Source organism: Trachypithecus francoisi, unplaced genomic scaffold (genome assembly GCF_009764315.1).
Source record: "Trachypithecus francoisi isolate TF-2019V2 unplaced genomic scaffold, Tfra_2.0 Lachesis_group12, whole genome shotgun sequence".
Classification (NCBI taxonomy): Eukaryota; Metazoa; Chordata; class Mammalia; order Primates; family Cercopithecidae; genus Trachypithecus; species Trachypithecus francoisi.
The window spans coordinates 100,316,070-100,341,330 of NW_022681457.1; the positions used below are offsets into that span (position 1 = coordinate 100,316,070).

General features: G+C 44.3%; 1 protein-coding gene and 1 long non-coding RNA gene across 7 annotated transcripts in view; one reads left to right on the forward strand and one right to left on the reverse strand.

Annotated features, from left to right (window-relative positions):
- Window positions 1-22: 22 nt before the first annotated feature.
- On the forward strand, window positions 23-24,101 carry LOC117093112. The gene is made up of 3 exons (XR_004441036.1): window positions 23-224; window positions 4,098-4,255; window positions 23,890-24,101. It is a non-coding gene; the product is annotated as an uncharacterized LOC117093112 (long non-coding RNA).
- The window catches only part of RCAN3 (RCAN family member 3), a 37,181-nt gene continuing 32,441 nt past the window's right edge, over window positions 20,522-25,261 (reverse strand). For all 6 annotated transcript variants that reach the window (XM_033227807.1, XM_033227804.1, XM_033227805.1 and 3 more), the window contains 2 exons: window positions 24,096-24,267; window positions 20,522-22,426 (listed from right to left, as the gene is read on the reverse strand). In XM_033227807.1, coding sequence (XP_033083698.1) covers window positions 22,242-22,426; window positions 24,096-24,267 — 357 coding nt within the window. In that variant the 3' untranslated portion in view covers window positions 20,522-22,241. The remainder of the gene's footprint in view (window positions 22,427-24,095; window positions 24,268-25,261) is intronic.

The following is a 25,261-nucleotide window of genomic DNA, read 5'->3' on the forward strand; positions in this document are numbered from 1 at the left end:
AGTGCAGGTGATCCCGGGGAGCCCGGGGGCCGCGCCGGGGGTGCCAGGGTCCCGCACACTGGAGTGGCGGCGCCTCCCCGTGGTGTCCCCGAGCCTGGGTCCTTTTTGGGACTGGCTCTGGCACTCCCAGGCACTCAGTCCAGTAGAGAAATCCAGCAGGAGGCTTCCAGGTCGGACTCCTCCGAGGAGTAAGGAGAGGGAAGGGGCCTCACAAACACACCCAGGTGAGCTCTAGGCACTTTGAGTAGGGTCTTTAAAGGAGCACGGCGCTAATCTGATTGAAGGTTATGGGGGGCAGGTGGGGATTCAGACAGCCACAGAACGTTAGACCAGGAGGAAACAGGTTTGGCAGCGGCAAGTGTCAAGAACTCGGCCGCTGTAGGATCAAAGCCTCCTTTCTCCCCAGGCTGCCGGGCTTCCAGCTGTATCCCAGGAGCCCAGGGCGATATTCCTGGCAGGCAGCAGGCTCTCAATCAATTATTTATAGAAAGCGGGAAGAGACCAAGGAGAGGGGATCTCTTCTTTCAGAAACAGGGAAGCTGAGGCCCAGGAAGCAGAGGTGAGCACAAAGTCTTATAGCAGGTTAGTGACAGAATCAGGAGTAGAGGCTGGTTTCCCGGTTCTGTTTTCAAATGATTTCCAGAAAGTGATTGGATCTGGGCCGACTGGCTTGCCGCTCAGTGCCTGTGAGATGCTTTCAAACTCTCCTGAGCTAAGAACTAAGATTTTTATAGGAAAAAAACATGTATTTTTTATAGGAAACTCCAAGGTAGTATTTATTTATTTATTTTTGAAACAGGATCTCACTCTGTCGCCCAGGCTGGAGTGCGGTGGCACGATCTCGGCTCACTGTAACCTCTGCCTCCTAGTTCAAGTGATTCTCTTGCCTTAGCCTCCTGAGTAGCTGAGATTACAGGCACATGCCACCACACCCAGCTAATTTTTGTGCATATATATATATATATATATGTAGGGATGGGGCTTCACCATGTTGGCCAGGGTGGTCTTGAACTCTTGACCTCAAGTGATCCACCAGCCTTTGCCTTCCAAAGTGCTGGATGAGCCACCGCTCCCGACCTATTTTATTATATGGAGACTGGGTCTTGCTCTGTCACCCCAGCTGGAATGCGGTGGCGTGATCTTGGCTCACTGCAGCCTCTAACTCCTGGGCTCTAGTGATCCTCCCACCTTGGCCTCCCAAAGTACTGGAATTACAGGCATGAGCCACCATGCCCAGCCACAAGGCGGTATTAACAAATATTGATTGAGAGTATAATTCTGTAATTCTACTTTCCCATCAAAGACTTGAGACACTTGAGTATGATCTTTAAGGAGCATGGCGCTAATACGTGGCTTCAAGAGCTTCCCTGTGGTGGGGGAGGCAGACCTGGTTACAGGGAGAGGCCACAATGTGAGGAGGGGAGTCCAGTGGGAGCCTGCTCTGGCCCTGAGGCCTGAGTTCCATAGTAAATGGCACTAGGGGCAGGGGGGACACTTCAGGATGTTTCTGGAAGCTTTTCCAGGTTTGTTTGTGGGGACAAGAGCCCCCAGTGCACAGTCTCAGATTGAAATCCTGGCTCCACTGCTTACTACTCTCAAGATGGGAGTCGTTTCTGAGACTGTTTCTTTCTGTATAAATGAAGAGAAGGTCCTTCAGTATGGTTGTGGTGAGGATTAGAAATGTGATCACGCTTGGGAAGTGCCAGGTAAGTGGGAGAATGATTATGCCAAGTGGCAGGAGCTGGGGAGGGGAACCTGGGTGTCTCAGATAGGTCCTTCTCCATGGGGTTTGGTGGTCTTCAGCCTTCTGTTATCTATGGCTCAAGCCCACCTTCTGTTTTGTCCCTTAATCCAGGCTGGCTAAGCCACAGGACACCTGCCATGTCAGAATGAGTTTGTGCACACAGACAGTAAGGGGTTTGGGAAGGGAGCTCTTCCTTGCATCAGCCCTCCCATAACCAGGGTCAGACACACCAGCCAAGCCCAGGAGGCAGAAGCATGAAAAGGCTCTTCATTGCTCAGCATGTTCACTCATTAAGTGCTACAGAGTGTTCACTACAGGCCAGGCACTTTGCAAGGTGGGACAGAGTCAGTGGTGGCCCCTCCCTGCCCTGTACACCTCACCTTCCAGAGGGGCTGGGGTAGGGGGACAGATGACACAAGCACAAAAGATGGTAACAAAATAGTGAGACCGTCTGAAAAGCTCTAAAGGAAATAATAATACGGTGTCATTGGTTATTATGGGTGGGGGCAGGGGCTCCCTCAGAAACAGAGGAGAGGGTAAAACCCATCTGCCAGGGGAGGACAGGGGAGCTGAGACCCAAAGGACAGGCAGGCTGGTGAGGAGAGGCTGGAGCTGGGGTCAGGGAGTGCTCTAGAAGGGAGCAGGGTGGGATAGGGTGGGGGAGGCAGAAGATTGGTTTGTGAAAAGATCCTAAAGCCAGTATGGCAACTAAAGCCAGGGGTGGTTTCAGGGAGAGAGGACAGAATGAGGTTAGAGGCAGGCAGAGATCAGATGCGAGGTCTTACAGGTCAGAGTAAGAATTTTATTCCAAGGATAAGGGAAAGCCGTTGAGGGTTTCCCCTTGCAATGAAGACAAGCAACAGGCTGGGGGTGGTGGCACACACCTGTAATCCCAGAACTTTGGGAGGCTGAGGCAGGAGGATCAGTTGAGTCCAGGAGTTCGAGACCAACCTGGGCAACATGGCAAGGTCCCATCTCTACAAAACAAATTTTAAAAATTAGCCGGCCAAGGTGGTGCATGGCTATAGTCCCAGCTGCTTGGGAGGCTGATGTAGGAGGGTCACTTGGGCCTAGGAGGTAGAGACTGCAGTGAGCTGAGATTGCACCACTGCACTCCAGCCTGAGTGACAGAGCCAGATCCTTTCTCCAAAAAAAGAAAAAAAAAAAAAAGAAAAAAAAGAAGATTTTGAAAGGAGTTTAATGGAATGTAAAAAAAAAGTGTGGTGATTTTTCATTTTTAAAATAAAGATAATGTTTATATATAAATCAGTTTTATTAGTCAATGAAACTTGCTTATAAAATTACTCAAGATTCCAGCACTTTGGGAGGCCAAGGTGGGAGGATCACCTGAGGTCAGGAGTTCGAGACCAGCCTGGCCAACATGGCAAAACCCTATCTCTACTAAAAATACAAAAAAATTAGCTGGGCGTGGTGGCGTGCACCTGTGATCCCAGCTACACAGGAGGCTGAGGCAGGAGAATCACTTGAACCCAGGAGGCAGAGGATGCAGTGAGCCAAGATCTGCTGCTGTACTCCTCCAACCTGAGTGAAGAGCGAGACTCCATAAAAAAAAAAACAACAAAAAAAACCAATTAACCAACTAATTAACCACTCTAGTTTTGGGTGTTACCATATGGGAGTCTCAAGTGCTGGGGGATTTTAAAATAACAAAAACTGGCTGCTTCCACATGGAAAATACCCAGAGGCAACCAGTTATCCTTCCTTTTCTTATTAGCAGAAGGTGTAACTACAAACTAGCCTTCGAGGGGCTGTGTTTTCATCTCCTGGCCAGGCATGTCCAGTCTTTCATGTCTCCCCTCAAAGCCTTAATCTGCTGTTTATGGCTTTTGAGATGGCTGCTAGGGAAACCAGCCAAATGTCATGGGGATTAGAATGCAATTTCAGGGGAAGAGACGAAGCACAGAGAATCATGAGTCCAGAGAAACCCAAGTCCACATTGTTTAATCTAGTACAAAGAGAGAGAGAGAGAGAGAGAGGGAGGAGAGAGAGAGAGAGAGAGAGAGAGAGAGAGAGAGAGAGAGAGAGAGAGAGAGAGAGAGAGAGAAGGAGAGAGGGAGAAAGAGAGAGAGAGAGGAGGCAAAGATACCTAGGCTAATTGATTTTGAAACAATTCCCTGTCTTTCAACTAAAGGGGTAGAGAGTAGAGGGAGCAGCAAAGGCCACAAGACTCAAGCCAAGGTTCTAAATGACCTGTAGGGCTCGTAGTGCAGTGTGTCATGTGGCTGTTCCCAGATGGACGTGCGCCGGGTGGACGTGAAGTACAGAGGAGGACCAGTGCCCCTTCCCACGCGCTGCTGTCCTGCATGTGGTCTAATTCCCATCTTACCTCTAGGAGCATCTGGCGACGGAGGATGAGAAAATAGAGTGACGGATGCAGAGTCAGGGGTCTAATCTCCCTGCAAGCCACCTGATCTCCCTGGGCCTCTGTTTTCTCATCTGTGAAATGACGGGTTGGACGGCTTAGTCTCTGAGGCCTCATCCAGTTCCACGGTAAGTCTGATAATCGTGAGTGTGCCTTTAAATAGCCAGCTCAGGTAATTACCTGATAGCTTCCTCATTTTTTTATGCTACATTTTTAGGACTGTGTGTTAGCACAAACTATTTGTTGGCAATTACAAGGGAAAAACTTCTATTCTCAGAATGAAAATGGGAAGCTGTAAATTAATTTAAGTCCTTCTGCTATCCGTGGAAGCCACTCCTCCTCGCCTTGACAAGGAACCTGTGCTCACCTGGTGCCAGTCAGCCCATTCGCAGCTATCTTGGCTGCTAAGTCCTCCTCCCCTGGTACTCTCACAGTCACCCTAGGAATCCCAGAGTGAGAGCAGAAAAGACACACAATGAGAGAAGATGCAATCTAATGGCTACTCCATTTACTTGCTGTGTGACTTCAGGCAGGTCTCCTAGCCTCTCTGGGCATGAGTTTCCTCTTCTATAATTCATTCATTCAGTGAATATTTACAACAGCCTGCTATGTGCCAGTGATGAATAAAAGAGATGACAATTCCTGCCCTGATGAAGCATGCATTCTGATGGGAGAAAAACAACAAAAATAAAGAAGCCAGGCTGAGCATGGTGGCTCATGCCTGTAATCCCAGCACTTTGGGAGGCCAAGGAGGGTGGGTCACTGGAGTCCAGGAGTTCAAGACCAGCCTGGGCAACATGGAGAGACCCTGCCTCTACAAAACATACAACAATTAGCCCGATGTAGTGACACACACCCGTAGTCCTGGCTACTCGGGAGGCTGAGGTGGGAGGATCACTTGAGCCTGGGAGTTTGAGGCCGCAGTGACCTGTGATTGTGCCACTGCCCTCCAGCCTGCGTGACAGAGTGAGACTCTGTCTAAAAAAAATAAATAAATAAATAAGCCAATGACATGGCATGTTGGAGAGTAATAAGTGCTCTGGAGAAAAGTAAAGGGAAGCTGGGATAGTGATATCTGCCTACTCCAAAAGGCGTGGAGCATGAATGAGTTTATAACCTTACTTTCAAAGAGTAGGCCAGGCCTGATGGCTCATGCCTGTAATCCCAGCACTTGGGGAGGTCGAGGCTGGTGGATCACTTGAGCCCAGGAGTTTGAGATCAGCCTAGGCAACATAGTGAAACCCCATCTCTACTAAAAATACAAAAATTAGGCAGGCATGGTGGTGGGTGCCTGTCATCCCAGCTGTTCAGGTGGCTGAGGCAGGAGAATCACTTGAACTTGGGAGGCGGAGGCTGTAATGAGCGGAGATTGCGCCACCACACTCCAGCATGGGCGACAGAGCGAGACTCTGTCTCAAAAACAATAACAACAACAACACACACACACAAAGAGTAATTACTCTTGATATTTGCACATACTCTTGTGCAAATATCAAGATTAATTACAGTATTATAGATGGACTTTTTTTTTTTTTTTTGAGACGGAGTCTCGCTCTGTCACCCAGGCTGGAGTGCTGTGGCCGGATCTCAGCTCACTGCAAGCTCCGCCTCCCGGGTTCACGCCATTCTCCTGCCTCAGCCTCCCGGGTAGCTGGGACTACAGGCGCCGCCACGTCGTCCGGCTAGTTTTTTTTTTTTTGTATTTTTTAGTAGAGACGGGGTTTCACCGTGTTAGCCAGGATGGTCTCGATCTCCTGACCTCGTGATCCGCCTGTCTCGGCCTCCCAAAGTGCTGGGATTACAGGCTTGAGCCACCGCGCCCGGCCTATAGATGGACATTTTGTTAGATGAAAGCATTTACAGTAATTCTAAAGGCCCAGGGAATGTGGTGATCCACGGAGTGAGAAGCCACTTTTGGGTGACCTCGGACATCCCCCAGCCCTGGCTGTCTCAGTCCTGGTGGTCCCTCAGAATCCCTTGGGGACTTTGGAAAACTCCTGCTAAGGTTTCACTTTATAGCCATAGAGCTAGAGGCTCTGCAGTGCAGCCAGCCCAGTCATGAGTTTTTATGAGGTGTCCAGGTGCTGCTAATGTGTGACCAGGGTTGGGAGCCACTGAGGAGCCCAAGATCATAGAGAGGGAGTGACTTGCTCAAGGGCTGGCACCCAAAGTGCTGGGATTAGAGGTGTGAGCCACTGCACCTGGCCATTTATAGTTACTTTTAATTGCATGCAGATTAAGGGATGGTTTATGCAGAAATTTCTAGGAAAAGAGTAGTAACTTCTGGGTTTTTGGGTCATTGCCATGGAAAGGGGAGGTAACTCCTGAATGTTGTGTAAGCTGACATGGAACACTGGTGGGTGTGTCTCATGGAAAGCTGCTTCTGCCCTGTCCTTATTTTAACTACTCCTCAGTTTGGTTCAGTGTCCAAGTCCCCTTCCAGAGTCTAGTCCCACCTTCTACCTCATGGCTACTGTTAATGATCCCAAAGGATCCCAGTTATGAAAGATAATAATATGTCAATGTAATGGAAACACAGTCAGTGCTGTCTTCTGCTCTGGCCATTTGCCTTAGGAGGTAGATTCCTCACCTTAGTTCCTTTCAGGAGAACAGCGGGGACTTTGAGGCTAGTTTAAGATAAGAAAGAAAGAGATAGAGAGAGAGAGAGACAGAGAGAGAGAAAGAGAGAAAGAGAGAAAAAGAAAGAGAGAAAGAGGAAAGAAGACAAAAGGAGCCAATGGGCCATCTCTGGCAATTAAAAATCTCTGATCATATGACCAGGTGCAGTGGTTCATGCCTGTAATCCTAGCACTTTTGGAAGCTGAGTGGGTGGATTACTTGAGGCCAGGAGTTTGAGACCAGCCTGGCCAACATGGTGAAACCCCATCTCCACTAAAAATACAAAGATTAGCTGGGCATGGTGACATATGCCTGTAATCCCATCTACTTGGAAGCCTGAAGCATGAGAATCACTTGGACCTGGGAGACAGAGGTTGCAGTGAGCTGAGATTACACCACTGCACTCCAGCCTGGGTGACAGAGCAAGACCCGGTCTCAAAAGAAAACAAAAAAACACTCTGATCAGGTTTGTCTAACAAATGATCAAATGATCACAACTGTAAGCAATAAAACACAATCTCTGAAAAAATATCTGGCATTTGGAAAGCCACTGTCCTGCTTTTAGAAAGTTCTTCCTGAGCTGTAGGATTGAGTTTTATTAAAATTATTCTATGGGGACCGGAAGTTACCTTTTCTGGGATATATAGGTGTTTGCCCAGTTAGCCACATGTGTGAGTTCATTTGAGTAAACACTTCCTGGGAGCTTAAGTGGGCAAGGCTCTGAGCTGGGCTCTGCAAGAGTCACAGAGGCTGCATTCTCTGCTTATGTGTTTGTTCCCTTACCGGGCCTCTCTCCTCCCCATCGTGCCAGGTTCCACATTCTTCCGTGTGTTTTTCCATCCACTGTGAGATTTCCACTGTATGTTTTCTATTTCCTAAACTATGTGAAAACTACACTTTTAAACACACAATTCCTTCCGGTGATTTTTTTTTTTTTGAGACAGAGTCTCAATCTGTCACCCAGGCTGGAGTGCAATGGCACGATCTTGGCTCACTGCAACCTCCACCTCCTGGGTTCCAGCAATTCAGATGTTTCAACCTCTCGAGTAGCTGGGATTACAAGTGACTGCCACCATGCCCAGCTAGTTTTTGTATTTTTAGTAGAGAGGGGGTTTCAACATGTTGGCTAGAGTGGTTTCGAACTCCTGACCTCAGGTGATTCACCTACCTCAGCCTCCCAAAGTGCTGGGATTACAGGCGTGAGTCACTGCACCTGGCATCTTTTATTTATAAAGTCAGAAAATCTAAATCAAAACATGTTATGAAATTATTTCCTTTCTTGAATCTTTAGGTGCTTAAATAGGGAAATGGCACAAAACCAAAATATAAGTGGCTAACCCTATTAAAAATGTAATGATAAAATACTGTTCTTTATGTATACTGGCATATATGATATGTCTCTTATTATGACAGGGGAGACTGGGATAATGGTGTTGTTTCACATTCAACATCAAGATTATAAGGAAGCTCTGTGGTAAATATCATAAAAGCTCTCTGTCTGAAATTCTCTATACCAGAACTTACTTTGGGTACATTTATCAAACATGCTTAAAATTTACTTCTTGTATCTTGCCTGGAATCAGAATTGAGTGGTGAAAAAAATGAAGGCCAGATAAAAATCAATGCTCACTTATTAGGTCTCTAAATTCGGACTAATTTACCAATGAATAAAATACTCTCCCCTTTTGGTCTTTATAAAGTTCCTTGAGATACTGAAGTTTACTGTGATTGAAGTCCACTGTGACAGCTATTTTATTTTTGTCTGCCCTGCTTTCATTTCCCTTTCTTGGGTAAGAGACTTGCCCACCTGGCCTCAGGGATGGGCAGGCAACCCAATCTGGCCAGTGAGAATCCCACTGCAGTATGGAATCGTAGAAAGAAGCTCTCCTTCCACCTGAGTTGTCGGCTACCATGTTCTATGCTGTGAGGGGATGTCCTTTTTGCAGTAAGAAGGAATTTGGTGGACATGCAAAGAGAGGTAGAGACAAAGACAGCTGAGAGATGAAGAAAGAGTCCTTACCCTATGCCCTTCTACGCTCTTAACATAAGCATTTAGAGTTACACATTTTCCTCTCTACTTTAGGCCCCTTTTCTCCTACTACATTGTACCAGGTTGGTCTGTGACCAATACCATATGGCAGAAGTGATGGTACATCATTTCTGAGATTAGGTTATAAAAATACTTCATCTTGGGCTCTCTCTCTTTCTGTCTCTCTGATCACTCGCTCAGGGGAAGCCAGCATCCATGTCCTGTGATCAGGCTTCTGGAGAGGCCCCTGTGGCAAGGAACTGAAGCCTCCTGCCAATAGCCTTGTGAGTGAGCAGGGAAGCAGATTGTCCAGCTGAAACGGGAAATGCCCCTTGACCCCTTTGTGAGTCTTGCGACAAGGGTGCCTTGCTTACTTAGCCCACAGCTCTCAACCCCTCGTGGGACGGGGAGCGCAGGAGAACAGGTGCAGGAGCCGGGGCAAGTGCTTTTGGGCACTGGTAGGAGCGAAACTCCTGTGGCAGCATCTGGAGGGGAGCACGTGTGACCCCCCAAGACACTGGAGAGTTCTACAGTGAACACTCTTTTAAAAATTTATTTAATTTTTTATTTATTTTGAGACGAAGTCTCACTCTGTCACCAGGCTGGAGTGCAGTGGCGCGATCTTGGCATACTGCAACCTCTGCCTCCCGGGTTCAAGCAATTCTCCTACCTCAGCCTCCTGAGTAGCTGGGATTACAAGTGCATGCCACCTTGCCCGGCTAATTTTTGTATTTTTAGTAGAGATGGGGTTTCACCATGTTGGTCAGGATGGTCTCAATCTCTTGACCTCGTGATCTGCCTGCCTCGGCCTCCCAGAGTGCTGGGATTATAGGCGTGAGCTACCGCGCCCAGGCTACAGCGAACACTCTTTTAGCTTTTGCTGTTCATGGAGGGCTTAAGTGTTAAACAGCTCAGTGGCCCTCTGCCTTTTCACACGAGGTGGTTGCTTTCCACCAGCGAGGGCAGAGGGTCAACGTGACGCCTTGTGTATCCCATGCTGTTGTCTGGCATCCAGAAAAAAATCAGATCACATGAACGAATTGAAGGATAGTAAATGTGCAGGATTTTATTGCTGATGGAAGTGGCTCTCAGAGGGAAGGAAAGCAAGAAAGGGGATGGAGCGGGAAGGTGTCTTCCCCTGAAGTCTGGCCATCTCCATCCGGACTTTTCTCCAAAGTCCCACTGTCAAGCCGTCCCTCTGAAGTCAAGCTGCTTCTCTCTGACATCTGGCTGCTGCTTCTCTTCTCCCCTTCTCTGCTCTCTGCCAGTGGAGCCTGGGGTTTTTATGGGTACAGGATGGGGGTGGGGTGGGCCAGGGGTGGTTTTGGAGAGGGCAACATTTGAATGGGAAAACAGAGATGTTCTCACTTTGGGCCATGGTTCTAGGCTTGAGGGTGGAGCTTTGCCAGGGTCCCTGTCCTTTTCAGCCTAGAATTTCTCCGCCTCCTGTCCCTACCACAGCCTTGCTGATGACTTGATGGCAACCTCTTAGAGGCCCTGAGCCACCACTGTCCAGCTTAGCCACTTCCAGATTCCTGATCCTCAGAAACTGAGATAATATTTTCTTGTTTTAGGCTGCTAAACTTTGGGATAAAATGTTGTGCAGCAATAGATAATTAATACACCCCTCAATGGATTTTTATTAAACCTGCAGTTTAACTGTCTCCTTTTTCTCTAGCATGAACCACTAGTTAACTTCTCTACAGGAAAACGCACCTTAAAGTGTTCAGTTCGTATCGTTGGAGACATCTGGAGACAGGAACTGAGCGGGAGGGCAGCTCTGTGCCCTTTCACAATAGAACTCATTAGTATACAGTATCTAGGATTAGCAGGATGCCCCAGGGAGGCATATTTTTACTGTAAATCAGACTTCTCAATTCATGGCACATTATCTTTGATCTGTGCAAGATGCTTTTTATGTTTGGAGGTATATGTTTAATGTGTATATTTTTATTTGTATGTATTCTTGCAAAGTGCATTACTGTCTGTGTGTGGTACTTCAGGTAATGTGAATGTTAGGTATATCTTACTCCTTTTGGCACTCAGCTGTTTTCAAGATATATCCATGTGGCTGTGTATATGGCTACTCTTTTGTTTTTTTTTTTTTTTTTGAGACAGAGTCTTGCTCTGTCACCCAGGTTGGAGTGGATCTCTGTCACCCAGGTTGGCCGGATCTCAGCTCAATGCAAGCTCCGCCTCCCAGGTTCTCGCCATTCTCCTGCCTCAGCCTCCCGGGTAGCTGGGACTACAGGCACCACCACCTCGCCCGGCTAGTTTTTTTTGTAGTTTTTAGTAGAGACGGGGTTTCACCGTGTTAGCCAGGATGGTCTCGATCTCCTGACCTCGTGATCTGCCCGTCTCGGCCTCCCAAAGTGCTGGGATTACAGGCTTGAGCCACCGCGCCCGGCCAATGGCTACTCTTGCTGCATGGTTCTCCATAGTGTTCATTTTCCAGTTGCAAACACCAGTTTGTCTCCATAAATAATGGTGCAATGAACATCCTCGACATACCTCTTTATGGCCCTGTGTGAGAATCCCTTTGGGATATTCTTTTTTTTTTTTCTTAATTGATATGTTTATTAAAAACATAGACTAATGATCCTGTGCTTAAAAGTCGTTGTGGTTGTGTGTTGATTTCCACAAAACATAACTATTAAGAGACTCTTCACAAATACACTCTGGGCAGAAAAGGGAAACAGAAATGACTGACAAGACAGTGCCATTTCAGACACAGCTCCCTCAATACTTGCTAGAAAATGGATTTTGACATTATTTACAATTATACCAGTATTGTCAGAGGCGAAATGTCACAGGGATAAGGGTACACCAGATCATGATATTGTTTCCTACTTCCCAAATAGTTTTAAATTTTAGCTTTGAACGTCAGTTACCAGAGCCAAACTTGTTCTTAACAAGCAGAATTTTATGTCCATTCAAAGAGTCTCTTACACCCTTCTGGGCCTATTCACTTGCAGAGAGGAGTCGAAACTGTAACCTGGCTCTTCATATCGTGCATTCATATGAGATGTCCAGTCTTCATATGCTGTCCAATTTCTTTAAGATAAATGGAGTGGGCCGGGCGCGGTGGCTCAAGCCTGTAATCTCAGCACTTTGGGAGGCCGAGACGGGCGGATCACGAGGTCAGGAGATCGAGACCATCCTGACTAACACGGTGAAACCCCGTCTCTACTAAAAAATACAAAAAAACTAGCCGGGCGAGGTGGCGGGCGCCTGTAATCCCAGCTACTCCGGAGGCTGAGGCAGGAGAATGGCGTGAACCCGGGAAGCGGAGCTTGCAGTGAGCTGAGATCCGGCCACTGCACTCCAGCCTGGGCGACAGAGCCAGACTCCGTCTCAAAAAAAAAAAGATAAATGGAGTGACTCGCAGCAGGGCCACGTAGATGAGAAAGTTCCGTATGGAGGAGATCACATCCTCGCGCATCTTCCCTTTCATCTCCTCCGGGTCCAGCTTCGGCGCGAGGGCCTCAATCCGGAACATCGCGGCTCTGACTTTGCAGTTTCCAGATGCCGCGCTCTCCTCTTCCCAGTGGCCGCCTCGCGCCCGGCCCCTTTGGGATATTCTTGGGACATCTCTCTCTCTCTCTGTCTCATCTATCTCCAGGAGCAGAACTGCAGAGTCAGAGATTTTGTTCTTATTTAGATGACCAAGGACTGCCAGTTTGTTCTTCAGAATGACTAAACTAGTCTGTACTTCCACCAGTTATATGTCAGATTTCCTATATCCCTGCCTTCTGGCTATACTTGGCATGAATTGTTTTTACATTTTTGAGAATCCAACAGGTATAAATGGCATCATGTTATTTTAATTTGCGCTTCATCTGATTACTGGGTTTTAGTGTTTCTTCATAGGCTCATTGTTTTCCTTTTCTGGCAATTACTTTTCATATCCTTTAGCCTATCTTTCTATTGGGCTGCTTTTCCTTGTCAATTTGGAAATCTCTGCATTTTATAGTTATTTTGCCTGTGTTAGTGTCAGAGGTGTTCAAACCGGGGTGACTCCATCTTGAATAGGGGCTCAGTAAAATGAGACTGAGACCTACTAGGCTGCATTCCTAGGAGGTTAGGTGTCCTTAGTCACAGGATATTTACAGTTAAGGGAACAAGTTAATAATGTTAATGTTAATGGGAAATAATAGACCCAGGAAATGTCCGGATGTCCCAATATCTTAAGAACAAAAGCTTTTTTAATTTAAGAATATGTTTCGCTTTAAAGATAATAATATAGACGCTTGTGGAAGACAGCAGTTACACAAAGATTTAACAGTCCTTTGTCACAAACCTTTGTAGTAGAGCACATCTCCGCCATGATTTTTGCTTTATCTTATATATAAACAAGCATTGTATCTCAGGCAGGCACGTTCCCGCTTGTACTTTTGGGAAAGCGCTACTCTGTTTGTGGAGTATCTATTCTTTCATTCCTTTACTTTCTTTTCTTTTTTTTTTTCCTTGAGAAGTTTCACTCTGTTTCACTCTGTTGTTTGAGAGTTTCACTCTGTTGTCCAGGCTGGAGTGCAGTTGCACAATCTCGGCTCACTGCAACCTCCGCCTCCTGGGTTCAAGCAATTCTCCTGTCTCAGTCTCCCAAGTTGCTGGGACTACAGGTCTGCACTACCACGCCTGGCTAATTTTTGTATTTTTAGTAGAGACGGGGTTTTGTAATGTTGGCCAGGTTGGTCTCGAACTCCTGACCACCTGCCTGAGCTTCCTGAAGTGCTGGGATTACAGGTGTGAGCCACCATGCCCGGCCCATTCCTTTACTTTCTTAATAAACTTGCTTTCACTTGGCTGGGCATGGTGGTTCACGCCTGTAATCCCAGCACTTTGGGAGGCCGAGGCGGGAGGATCACCTGAGGTCGGGAGTTTGAGACCAGCCTGACCAACATGGAGAAACTCTGTCTCCACTGAAAATACAAAATTAGCCAGACGTGGTGGTGCATGCCTATAATCCCAGCTACTCAGGAGGCTGAGGCAGGAGAATCGCTTGAACCCGGGAGGCGGAGGTTGCAGTGAGCCGAGATCGTGCCATTTTACTCCAGCCTGGGTGACAAGAGCAAAACTCCATCTCAAAAACATTTTAAAAATTAAAAAAAATAAAATAAACTTGCTTTCACTCTACTCTGTGGGCTCATTCTGAATTCTTTCTTGCATGAGATCTAAAAACGCTCTGTAGGGGTCTGGATCAGGGCCCTTTCTGGTAACATCTGGACTGTAAATATTTCTCCCTATTGTCAACATTTTCATGGCATTCTTCGTTGAACATGAATAATTAATTTTGATGTAATCAATTATAATTTTTACCTTATAGCTTATGCTTTTAAAGTTTTGTGAAGTCTCTCCCTGCCTCTAGGTCACAATGATATTCTCCCACAATTTGTTCTATTAACTTAGTATTTTTGCATTCTAGATTTAGGTCTTTAACTTTTAACTTTCAGCATTTAACTTTTCCAAACATTTCGGACCACAAACTTTTCCCAAGTAACATACTTTGAAATACCTTACAGAAATATCTAATCTACAAATCACTTATATTTATACTTTCTATGTCTCAGAAGACCCGGGGAAGGTTGGCAAGATGAGATCTTTCCTATGTGTATGAGAATTTTAATCTTTTCTTCTTCTAGATTAGAACCGCATTTTAACGTGTTCATTGAGGGCAGGAATATAGCAGATGCTCACTCCGGCCCTTTAAACATATTTCTCAGTGATAATAGGACTCTGATACATCTGATACATACATTGTATGCATTTAACTTGAAGCCAGTCTATTAGGTAAATTACTTAAATCTTGATTCTTGTATTTCATATTCTGCATTAAAAATTTTGTGTTTTGGCTGGGTGCGATGGCTCGTGCCTGTAATCCCGGCACTTTGGGAGGCCGAGATGAATTGATCCCCTGAGGTCAGGAGTTTGAGACAAGCCTGGCCAAGATGGTGTACCTTGTCTCTACTAAAAATACAAAAATTAGCCAGGCGTGATGGTGTGTGCCGGCAGTCCCAGCTACTCAAGAGGCTGAGGTAGGAGAATTGCTTGAACCCGGGAGGCACAGGTTGCAGTGAGGTGAGATTGCACCACTGCACTCCAGCCTGGGCAACAGAGTGAAACTTGGTCTCAAAAAAAGAAAAGAAAAAAAAAATGTGTGTGTGTGTGTGTTTTGTCCTAGGTTATTTGCAGTGGTTTTCCAATTTTCTGTTTTCGCCAAGGAATCCTTAGCTCAAGTGAAACCTGACGCCGGGATGTTTAGGTACAACAAATAATAGGAGTGCAAGGCCCCAGGAACCTGGAAGCATGGCGCCCCCTGGAGGCAGCCCCACAGAACACAGCTTGGAAAAACATCAAAGTAGACATGTCCCCAGCGACTCCACTTTAGTTTTTTAAAAACAGAGAAGGCCACTTTGCAGTGGCTCATGCCTGTAATCTCAGCACTTTGGGAGGCTGAGGCAGGCGGACTGCTTGAGATCAGGAGTTAAGAGACCAGCCTGGGCAACATAGGGAAACCCTGTCTCCACAGAAAATACAAAAATTAGCCGGGTTATGATGGTGCACACTTGTAGTCCTAGCTACTTCAGAGACTGAGGTGGGAGGTTGGGGCTGCAGTGAACTGTGTTCATGCCACTGCACTCCAGCCTAGGCGACAGGGCAAGACCTTGTCTCAAAAACAAAACAATATCAAGAACCTTTGAATCCAAACACATTTATCCAGAAAAATTAGATTTTGCTGTAACAAAGTAGTGGAGTGTGGTATAAAGAATGTCAAGAAATGTGTTCTAGTCCCAGGTCCATGACCATCCAGATGTGTGCATCTGGCAACACCTCTGGGGCCACTTTCTTGTAAAGGTGTGTTGGGGGTGGGGTGGGGATGGAGGAAGTGGAGGGAGGCAGGGGAAATAGAGGGGTGTGTCTGGGTCTGTTCTGCTGAGCTCTCACAGGGGTTGGAACTCAGGTCCCCATTCCTCCCCCAGCCCCTTGGTTTACCTTTTTTGTGATCAATTTTACATTGGCTTTGTGTAAGATTTCATTTGAACAAAGAGCAGAGTCCTATGACTTAAAAATAAGTATTCGAAATCCCACTGCACTAGATAACCTCTACTGTCATTTATAGTTCCACATTTTGGAGATTTTTTTTTTTTTAACCAAGACAAAAAGTAAGTCTTTACCAGGAATAAATCGTTTTTAACCAAAGAGGAAACCAGGGTAAAAGGGAAGAGCTGAAACTGCAGTGGTTATTTACACAGTCAGCAGTGACTCACAACCTTGAACTCTGGCACTGCACAGCATTAATGTTCAACAGGACTCTTGTGGAAGGAACAAACACAATATTGCACTTCTCTGTCTTATTAGCTAAATATAAGTGAGGCATATGGAAAATACTACACACACAAAAACTCAATTCAATGGACTGATTTAAAAATAGTTACTAACTTTATTCGTAAGTTTTTAAAACAGAACTTGTTACAAGTAATCACGAAGCTTCCAAAAAAAAAAAAAAATTACATTCTGCTTTTGTCACCTTGATAGGACAAGGAATGTTTAAATGTCCTTAAAACATAGGGGAGTTAAAAAGTTGACAAATAAACTACTACAAACTATGGATTGTCCACTTCACGCACACTAAAATGTGGAATACATGTACATAAATTACTGACCGGTTGTTTACAATGCAAACAGTATGCACTATAGCTTACAGTACCATAAAGGTAACATGCTCCAAAATATAACAGATCACAAACACGTTCAGAGAAAATAGTAACTTTGACTCTTGGGTTCAATTAAGGTTGAAGCGAAATGATCGGGAAAGTTTTCTGAAACTTGAAGGGCACACACAATATAGCAGAACCGTCAATCAACATTCACATGGGGTTGAAAAGCAGCAGGAAGAATCTGGCACGATAACAAGGGTAACCACCTTTCTCTCTCCTCAGTCCCCAATTTGAGTTAGGAAGATTGGGGACTAAACAGAAAACAATATTTAAAAACATATATTATCTGCATAGATAGAAATCTTCCATTATGATGAGAGTGAACATTCGGTCAAAGCTATACAGGAGTGCCAAGAGTCTGCAGGATATAATTCTGTTTTCAAAAGGAAATATATACGTTTACATCCAGATGGACCACATAACAAATTTAGTGAAAGATCTTTATGCTGTTATTGAAGTGGGTAGAGACACTGACTCAGCCCCAGGTTAGTTCTTAACCTTGGTTAAAAACTCCACTTTGAACATGATTTTTATAATCTTTGTCAGTGAACCCAGCAGTTGTTGCTTTCAGTTGTCTTATCGATTGTACATTTGGTAATAAGAAAAGTCTCCAAATGATTAACATGTTCCCCTGATTCACAATTAAACAATGGCATTCTGACCAAGATGTTCAGGCTGATCCATATACCAAGGGGACTTTAAAAGACAAATAAGTATTTGGTGAATTGTAGGACAAGGTTCATAAATCTTTTAAAACTTTTTAAGTAGTGAGCTTCTGTAAGATGGACTTACTGCTCCAGCTAGGAAGCAATTATTTCCCCATCTTTTGTTCCTTTAGATTGTCACCCCAATTATAAATAATTTGTTTCTTTTAGTACAGGAAGATATAAATGCAAATGTGTAAACAAAGGAAGGAGGAAAGATGGACCAAGTTCACCTGTTTGGTACGTACGAGGTCCACAGCTCTGCAGAAAGGGGAGAAACCCAGTAGACAGAGGGCCTGCACCACGGGATTGAGTACATTTTCCATTGCTTAATTATGTGTGAGATTTTCCCTTTTAAAATAAATCTATGGTCTGTGAAATAGTCTGTATAAAAATATGAAGCCGGCCGGGTGCGGTGGCTCACGCCTGTAATCCCAGCACTTTGGGAGGCCGAGACGGGCGGATCACGAGGTCAGGAGATCGAGACCATCCTGGCTAACACGTTGAAACCCCGTCTCTACTAAAAATACAAAAATTAGCTGGGCGTGGTGGTGCCCACCTGTAGTCCCAGCTACACAGGAGGCTGAGGCAGGAGAATGGCTGGAACCCGGGAGGCGGAGCTTGCAGTGAGTGGAGATCACACCACTGCACTCCAGCCTGGGTGACACAGCGAGACTCCGTCTCAAAAAAAAAAAAAAAATGAAGCCTTGAATAGGTCAGTCATAGCAGTTCCATCTTGAATAGAACTCAATTTTAGAAGCACGGAGTGACAGTATCATTCCACTGCAAACTTTTATTTCCACCTCATATTAGATCTCATTCTGCTTCAGTAGAGTTACCTCTTAAGTACGACTATTAAAATGCCAATGTAACTGCTGGCTACCAAGATAAAATTATTTAGGTAGATTCCAACCCCAATGGTTCAATGATAACAAAACCACAAAACATGGGACATCAAATTCATTCACTAAAATTACTAAGTCACCTCTTCCATCGACGATGAGATTTTTCTTATTCATTGTTTCCCATCAGGGAAAAAAGAATCCTTCCACTTCATGCCTTTTTTTTTTTTTTCTGATGACAGGAATTACTATTCATTGCCTCCTTAAGAGGCCATGCAAAAAAAAAAAAAAAAAAAAAGGAGAAAAAGCCCTAGCCCAGGAATTGGGATTGCCAGTTCGAGTCCCTGGGTTGCCTTGTTGGGGTGCCTAAGTCAGTGCCATAACCTCAGTTTTTCTAATCTATGTAACATGGGGATAGAGTACATGATTTCCACGGTCACTTTCACCTCTGTGATAGAGCCTCTAAGAAAGTCAAATCTTTTCACTTTGTAATCATAACATTTTTAAAAGATGGAGTTAGTATGAATGGGAAACTTTTTTTTTTTTTTTTTTTTTTGAGCCAGGGACTTGCTATGTTGCCCAGGCTGGTCTTGAACTCCTGAACTCAAGTGATCCTCTCATTTCAGCCTCTCAAATAGCTGAGACTACAGGCACACACCACTGCACCTGGCTAAAGACTATCTTTTTAAAGAATAAAATTACTGCACTTCACCTCTATCTCCTGGTATCTGTTCGATTCAAACACACCATCAATGCCTACAATATTTTATTTAGAGCCAGGCGTGGTGGCTCATGCCTGTAATCCCAGCACTTTGGGAGGCCGAGGCGGGCGGATCACTAGGTCAGGAGATCGAGACCATCCTGGCTAACATGGTGAAACCCCGTCTCTACTAAAAACAAAAAACAAAAAAACAAATACAAAAAAGTAGCTGGGCGTTGGGGCGGGTGCCTGTAGTCCCAGCTACTCAGGAGGCTGAGGCAGGAGGATGGCGTGAACCTGGGAGGCGGAGCTTGCAGTGAGCTGAGATCGCGCGGCTACACTCCAGCCTGGGCGACAGAGCAAGACTCTGTCTCAAAAATAAATAAATAAATAAATAAAAATAAAAAATATTTTATTTAAACCTTTATGTTGAACTTAAAAGTTCCTTGAAGCTTTGCTTTGGCTCTTAATTACTGGTATGTTTTTGAGTATAACATTTTGAAGAAGCAGAATGTGAAAAGACTAATTTGCTTTCCCACTGAGTTTTAGTTCTCGAAGGCAATGGAACTGTTCTTATCCATTTCTGCCTCTTAGTACCTTAAACCTCAGAGATGCTCACTAGTACACTTTTTACTTGGCTTTATCTTTGGTTTCATCAGGTGGATGTGCTACAAAAATCTAGAACATAAGAGCCAATGCAGTGTAGGTTCTGTGACTATCCTTGTTAAGTGTTACGGTTTTCTAATCCTTCACAAATATTTTTTTCCCAACACAAAGCACCATTATCTTTTCTCACAATTTTCTACATAGTTTGAGTCCCATGAAGAGGTTATGGTTTCTAAAGAAAACATGGCTACTACTATGCTATCAGGGTTAAATACTTTTTCTTTTTTTTTTTGGTCTGAGATGGAGTTTCACTCTTGTTGCCCAGGCTGGAGTGCAATGGCATGATCTCAGCTCACCGTAATCTCCATCTCCCAGGTTCAAGCAATTCTCCTGCCTCAGCCTCTCAAGTAGCTGGGATTATAGGTATGTGCCACCACGCCAGGCTAATTTTGTATTTTTTTAGTAGAGACGGGGTTTCACCATGTTGGTCAGGCTGGTCTCGAACTCCTGACCTCAGGTGATCCACCCACCTCGGCCTCCCAAAGTGCTGGGATTATGGTGTGAGCCACCACACCTGGCCTATCGGTTAAATCCAAGTAATAACTCAATTTCAAAAAAATTGCAGAAAAGCTTATTAAAAGAAAAAAAAAAACCACAAGACTTACCTCTCGTAAATTTGTTACATGAACTAGATATTATACAGCCAAAAAAGGACAGAGATGATAGTACCTGTTAAGAACCTGGTTCATTTCACAATATGAAAAAGTTGATGGGTACTTAGTAGCTTTTTTTTTTTTAAATTATTTTATTATATTATACTAGAAAATGAAAATATTAATGTTTTCCATTCGGAAAAGTTTAAATGACTCTCTAATTTTGGTTGAAAGTTTTCTTCAATTTATTCAATGCGCTAAAAAAAAAAAAGATAGAAAAGCATTGGGTAATTTGCACTGCTTGACTGTAAAAAGTTTTATGTGTTTGGAATAGAATATTCTTTAATTGGCAGGCAGAGAATGAAAGCCAAGCCAAATAACAAAATATCATGGGTTTTGATCACTTAGAAAATTACAGTGAATCAATATTACCTAAAAGGAAATTCAAAAAATTCCCAATTGTTGATAATACGTGTCTCCTGACATACAGGGTCCATCTTGCAACAAAAAATGGGCACAATGCTGAGTTCAGAACTGCAAAGTAAATTTATTAAGTGGCTCTCGGTTAAAATGACAAATGATGATTTGAATTCAATACATTAAATTGCTGATAGAATTGCAAATTTCAACTGAATTTACATGGAGGCTTAGCAGCGGTAGTTGGCTACAAATGGAACAGTTTATTACCTCAGAGTATTTGAGGGCAAGGAAGACATAGAAAAAAAATTGAGGGGTGTGCAACACAGTTAGTGCTCAGAAATAAATTTTACCATAGTGAGAACAAAACCACAATGACGTTAGTATCACTGTGCAGACGTCATGGTTGAATGCCTGCGTTTTGTTCCTTCATGGTGGCAGCCACCTTGGTTCATTAGTTCTCACTCATGTTTGCAGCTCCTTCACACGCCCCGGAGCTTCCCAAGTGTGCCACACAAAGGAAACAGCACAGTGAGTGGAGGCCAGCAGACCCACTCGGCCCAAAGCAAAGCCTTCTCAGTTATGAGACTTTTCTACAGAAGGGACTTCAAAGTCTAAACAGACCAGAAAGTTAAAAAGATCCTGCTTCTTCTTAGAGAGGGTCAAATATACATTCTGACACATAAGTGAGAAACAATTCTGTTTTAGGGAAAGTGCCAACTGCAATCCAGGTACAAAATTTCAACAAAAAGAAAAGTAAAACTGAATGATCTCCCCCTCATTCCCTAATTCATAGAAAAATAGTAGGTGTGACTTTTGTTTCAAAGCAAGCTGAAAAATGGTTCAAGGGACAATTTACATTATCATTACCTTTTCTAGTTGAAAGTCTATGAATGACATACATAAACGTACACATCACAGCAAAAGACTCAAGAACTAGTGGCTAACATGATACTGGAAAAGGTGAAGGATAAAAATTGGTGAATGAAGGTAGTTGGGTGGTCTACAGGCTAGAACACGGTCACCAACGGCAGAATGCAGTAGCCACCTGCAATCCTAATCATTCAAGCTTCCTGGTGGTACGTCCCACTTCTAAAGCGGTCCTCCTTCCCAAGCAGCCATGTCTCGAGGGCGCCACATCAGGAATGAGGGCCTATGCATTGCTTTGTCCCAAATTCCAGATAAGAGCAACATGTGGGGACATCTGTGTCATAAGACTGATCCTCAAAGTGGATTTGGCATTTCTTCCCCAAAGCTGATGAAATAAATACTTGAGAACCATGATTTCTACGAATTATTCTGTATTTCAGGTTTCTTTTCCTGCAAAAAATGTCATGTATACTGAATAACAACCTTTGATCGATTTATTAATTAGAAGCTATTTATACCAGTAGAAAAATACCCATTGTATTTTTCTATTTGTAAGACTATTTTTAAATTCATAAAAATGGTACTGCACTGGCTGTGACTAGAGTTCCAGTTTTTGGTGTCTCCTGTGATACGGCATCAGGAGGACTTACAAGGCTGGAGGGGAGCGAAACTGTTTTCCTAATCTGTTATTATTTTAAAATGGTTAAGGGTGGCCACATCTCCGGGGCTTCTCCTTTAATAAAAGTCCCATTTGGAATATCACTTAAAATCTAGGACAGGTCAAATCAGCTGCTACTCTACACGACCGTGTCTGCAGTACAGGCGTGGTGAGAAGACCTGCACCTCCCTCTGCAGAGTCTCAGCTACACTGTCTGCAGCAACGCACCGGCCGCGGAGCACAGATCGCCATGGCCGGAGCCCACCAGGGCAGCCGCCTTGCACCACAACCAAGCACCTCACAGTGCGCAGTCGAAGGTCTGGGACTCATTCAGCGCTGCGGTCGGAGGGTCAGGGCGCCTCGTCTGGACAATTTTCTGTTTGGGGTTTTTTGTTTCTTCTTCCTCTTCAGTTTCACTTTCACAGACATGAACCACCACGCTGGGCGTCGACTCCGTTCCTGCGTGAAGTTCGTATTTCTCTCCTGCGGAGGTAAAAGCAAAATAAGAACCATGACAAAAGCATCGCTTCCAGCAAAAAGAACTCTTTTGTCTCTTGCAACGTTTTGTTTTACTCCTATTTTAATGGGTGATTCTTGTTGTTTAAATCTTTAAATCCTATGTCAGAGTATTTTATCTTGTTTTGGTGTTAGAGATTTGATACTTTAAGGCTCGTATAAAATGTTGTTGTTTCAGTACTGAGGTCTTGGGAGTTAAAATGCAAACGCTAATGATTGTTTTATGAATAATATGAGTGAATCTGTTTAATTAATTAATTAATTTGAGATGGAGTCTCGCTCTGTCGGCCAAGCTGGAGTGCAGTGGCACGATCTCGGCTCACTGCAACCTCTGCCCCCAGGGTTCAAGTGATTCTCCTGCCTCAGCCTCTGGAGTAGTTGGGACTACAGGTGTGAGCCACCACGCCCAGCTAATTTTTGTATTTTAGTTGAGATGGGGTTTTATCATGTTGGCCAGGCTGGTCTCGAACTCCTGACCCCAAGTGATCTGCCTGCTTTGGCCTCCCAAAGTGCTGTGATTAGAGGTGTGAGCCACCGCGCCCGGCCGAGTCAATGTTTAACTTCAAAATGGTGTCAGTTTTCCTTTGGGAGATACTTGTAAGGATTCAGGCAGCACAGGCAATCTGTTGATTGTAGGACCTTGGATATCTAAGACACAGCTCTAACGTCTAAAAACAGCAGAGTCACTTCTTCCTCAAAATGCCTCTTTTATTCCCCTTCAAGAGACATAACTCTATCTTGGGTGGACAACTGTCTGAACCAGCATCGCATCGGTTTCTTATATGATTTTAAAAGCATCACATCGGTTTCTTATATGATTTTAAAAGGAAGAGAGGTAGAGAAACTAAAGAGAAGGAACAGAGGAAATGAAAAAGAAGTGACAAAAATATTGAAGGAATGAGATGATATCACCACCAATTCTTTGTAATGTAGTCAAAGCAGTTGTTGTTTACCTGATAGACTTGGTGGGGCTGGGGAGAGAAGGCACCTAATATTCACTAACTGCCTATCAAGTACTAGCAAAATTTGTAGTAGTAAAAATTGCAGTTACATTTACTGAATATTATGTGTACATCATTTAATACTTATTTTTTATTTTTATTTTTGGAGAGAGTCTTGCTTCATGGCCCAAGCTGGAGTGCAGTGGTGTGATCTTGGCTCACTGCAACCTCTGCCTCTCGGGTTCAAGCAATTCTCCTGCTTCAGCCTCCTGAGTAGCTGGGACTAGAGACGTATGCCACCACGCCTACTTTTTTGTATTTTGTATTTCACCATGTTGGCCAGGCTGGTCTCGAACTCCTGACCTCAAGCAATCCGCCCGCCCTAGCCTCTCAAAGTACTGGGATTACAGGTGTGAGCCACCACGCCCCGCCCTCATTTAGTACTTATAACCACACTGAATGGTGTATATGATTCTCCCTACTTTATAGATGGAAAAGCAGAAGCTCAGAAAATGGAGGCTACGTAACTTGCTCAAGATCACAGAGCAAGTAGATGCCACAGCTGGAATTTGAACTCAGGTGTGTTTGACTTTTTCCTCTGCTCTAATCATACTGCCACAATGCACATTGCTGAATACGATCTTCAATATAAAAGTTTCTTGGGGAAGAAAAGAGGAAAAATAGAAGTTTATTACCTGGTCCCAATTTGGAAACAGCACAGAGTAAATCATAATTTATAACAGGCATTGCATCTTCGCTCTGCTTCCACCCCACCGGGGGAGAGGCTGGAGGAGAGATGAGGAACTGCTTGACGGGCTGGGGCGGCAGGAGATACGACTTGTCCCGCACTTCACCAGACATCTGCACCTGCAGGGAGCGAGACGCTCAAAGCCAGTTTGCAAACTGGGTTATGTTTTCTTCCTTTTCAACTTTATGTTTACTGTTCCATCTTTTTGTAGAAAATTAAAAATTTCTCTTAAACAGTCTATAATCTCCAAGAGGGTGGGACTGGGTCTGTTTCGCTCACCACTGGCCACTCAGTGCACAGCACATGGCCACACATAGTAGATGCTTCATAAATATTAACTGAATAAAAAATAAATGCATGGGCTGGGTGTGGTGGCTCACACCTGTAATCCCAGCACTTTGAGAGGCCGAGGCAGGTGGATCACCTGAGGTCAGGAATTCGAGATCAGCCTGGCCAACATGGTGAAACTCTATCTCTGCTGAAAATACAAAAATTAGCCGGGTGTGGTGGCACATGTCTGTAGTCCCAGCTACTTGGGAGGCTGAAGCAGGAGAATCACTTGAACCTGGGAGGCGGGGGATGTGGTGAGCTGAGATTGCATCACTGCATTCCAGCCTGGCTGACAGTGAGACTCCATCTCAAAAAATAAAAAAATAAAAATAAAAATAACAAATAAATAAATAAGTAGATGAACAGAGAAATGAACGATAGTAACTACTAAATTCCAGTCTTAGAAGACATTAGATTGTATCGACATGTTTTCATTTAGGTTTTTACTCGGAAGGCAAGACAAGAAAACTTTTTTTTTTTTTTAATTTGAAAGGCAGAGTGTAAAAAATGCTTTTTTGAAAATAAAACAGTGCACTTGATACACGAGTAATCTCTTGATTTTGCCCATTCTTCTCAGAAGAAATCCATTTCTCAGAAAGTCACACCAATGCAGGATTAGAATATACTAAGTGTAGCCAATTCTTGGTACCCTACAGGGTCCTCTACAATTTCAAAGTCGAAGATTTGTACAGTTCTGTGACCTCCCTGGTTCCTCATATGAATTATGGAACATAGAAAATGATTTAAGAGACCATTTTCTCAGTTTTCCCAAGGATTTCATGT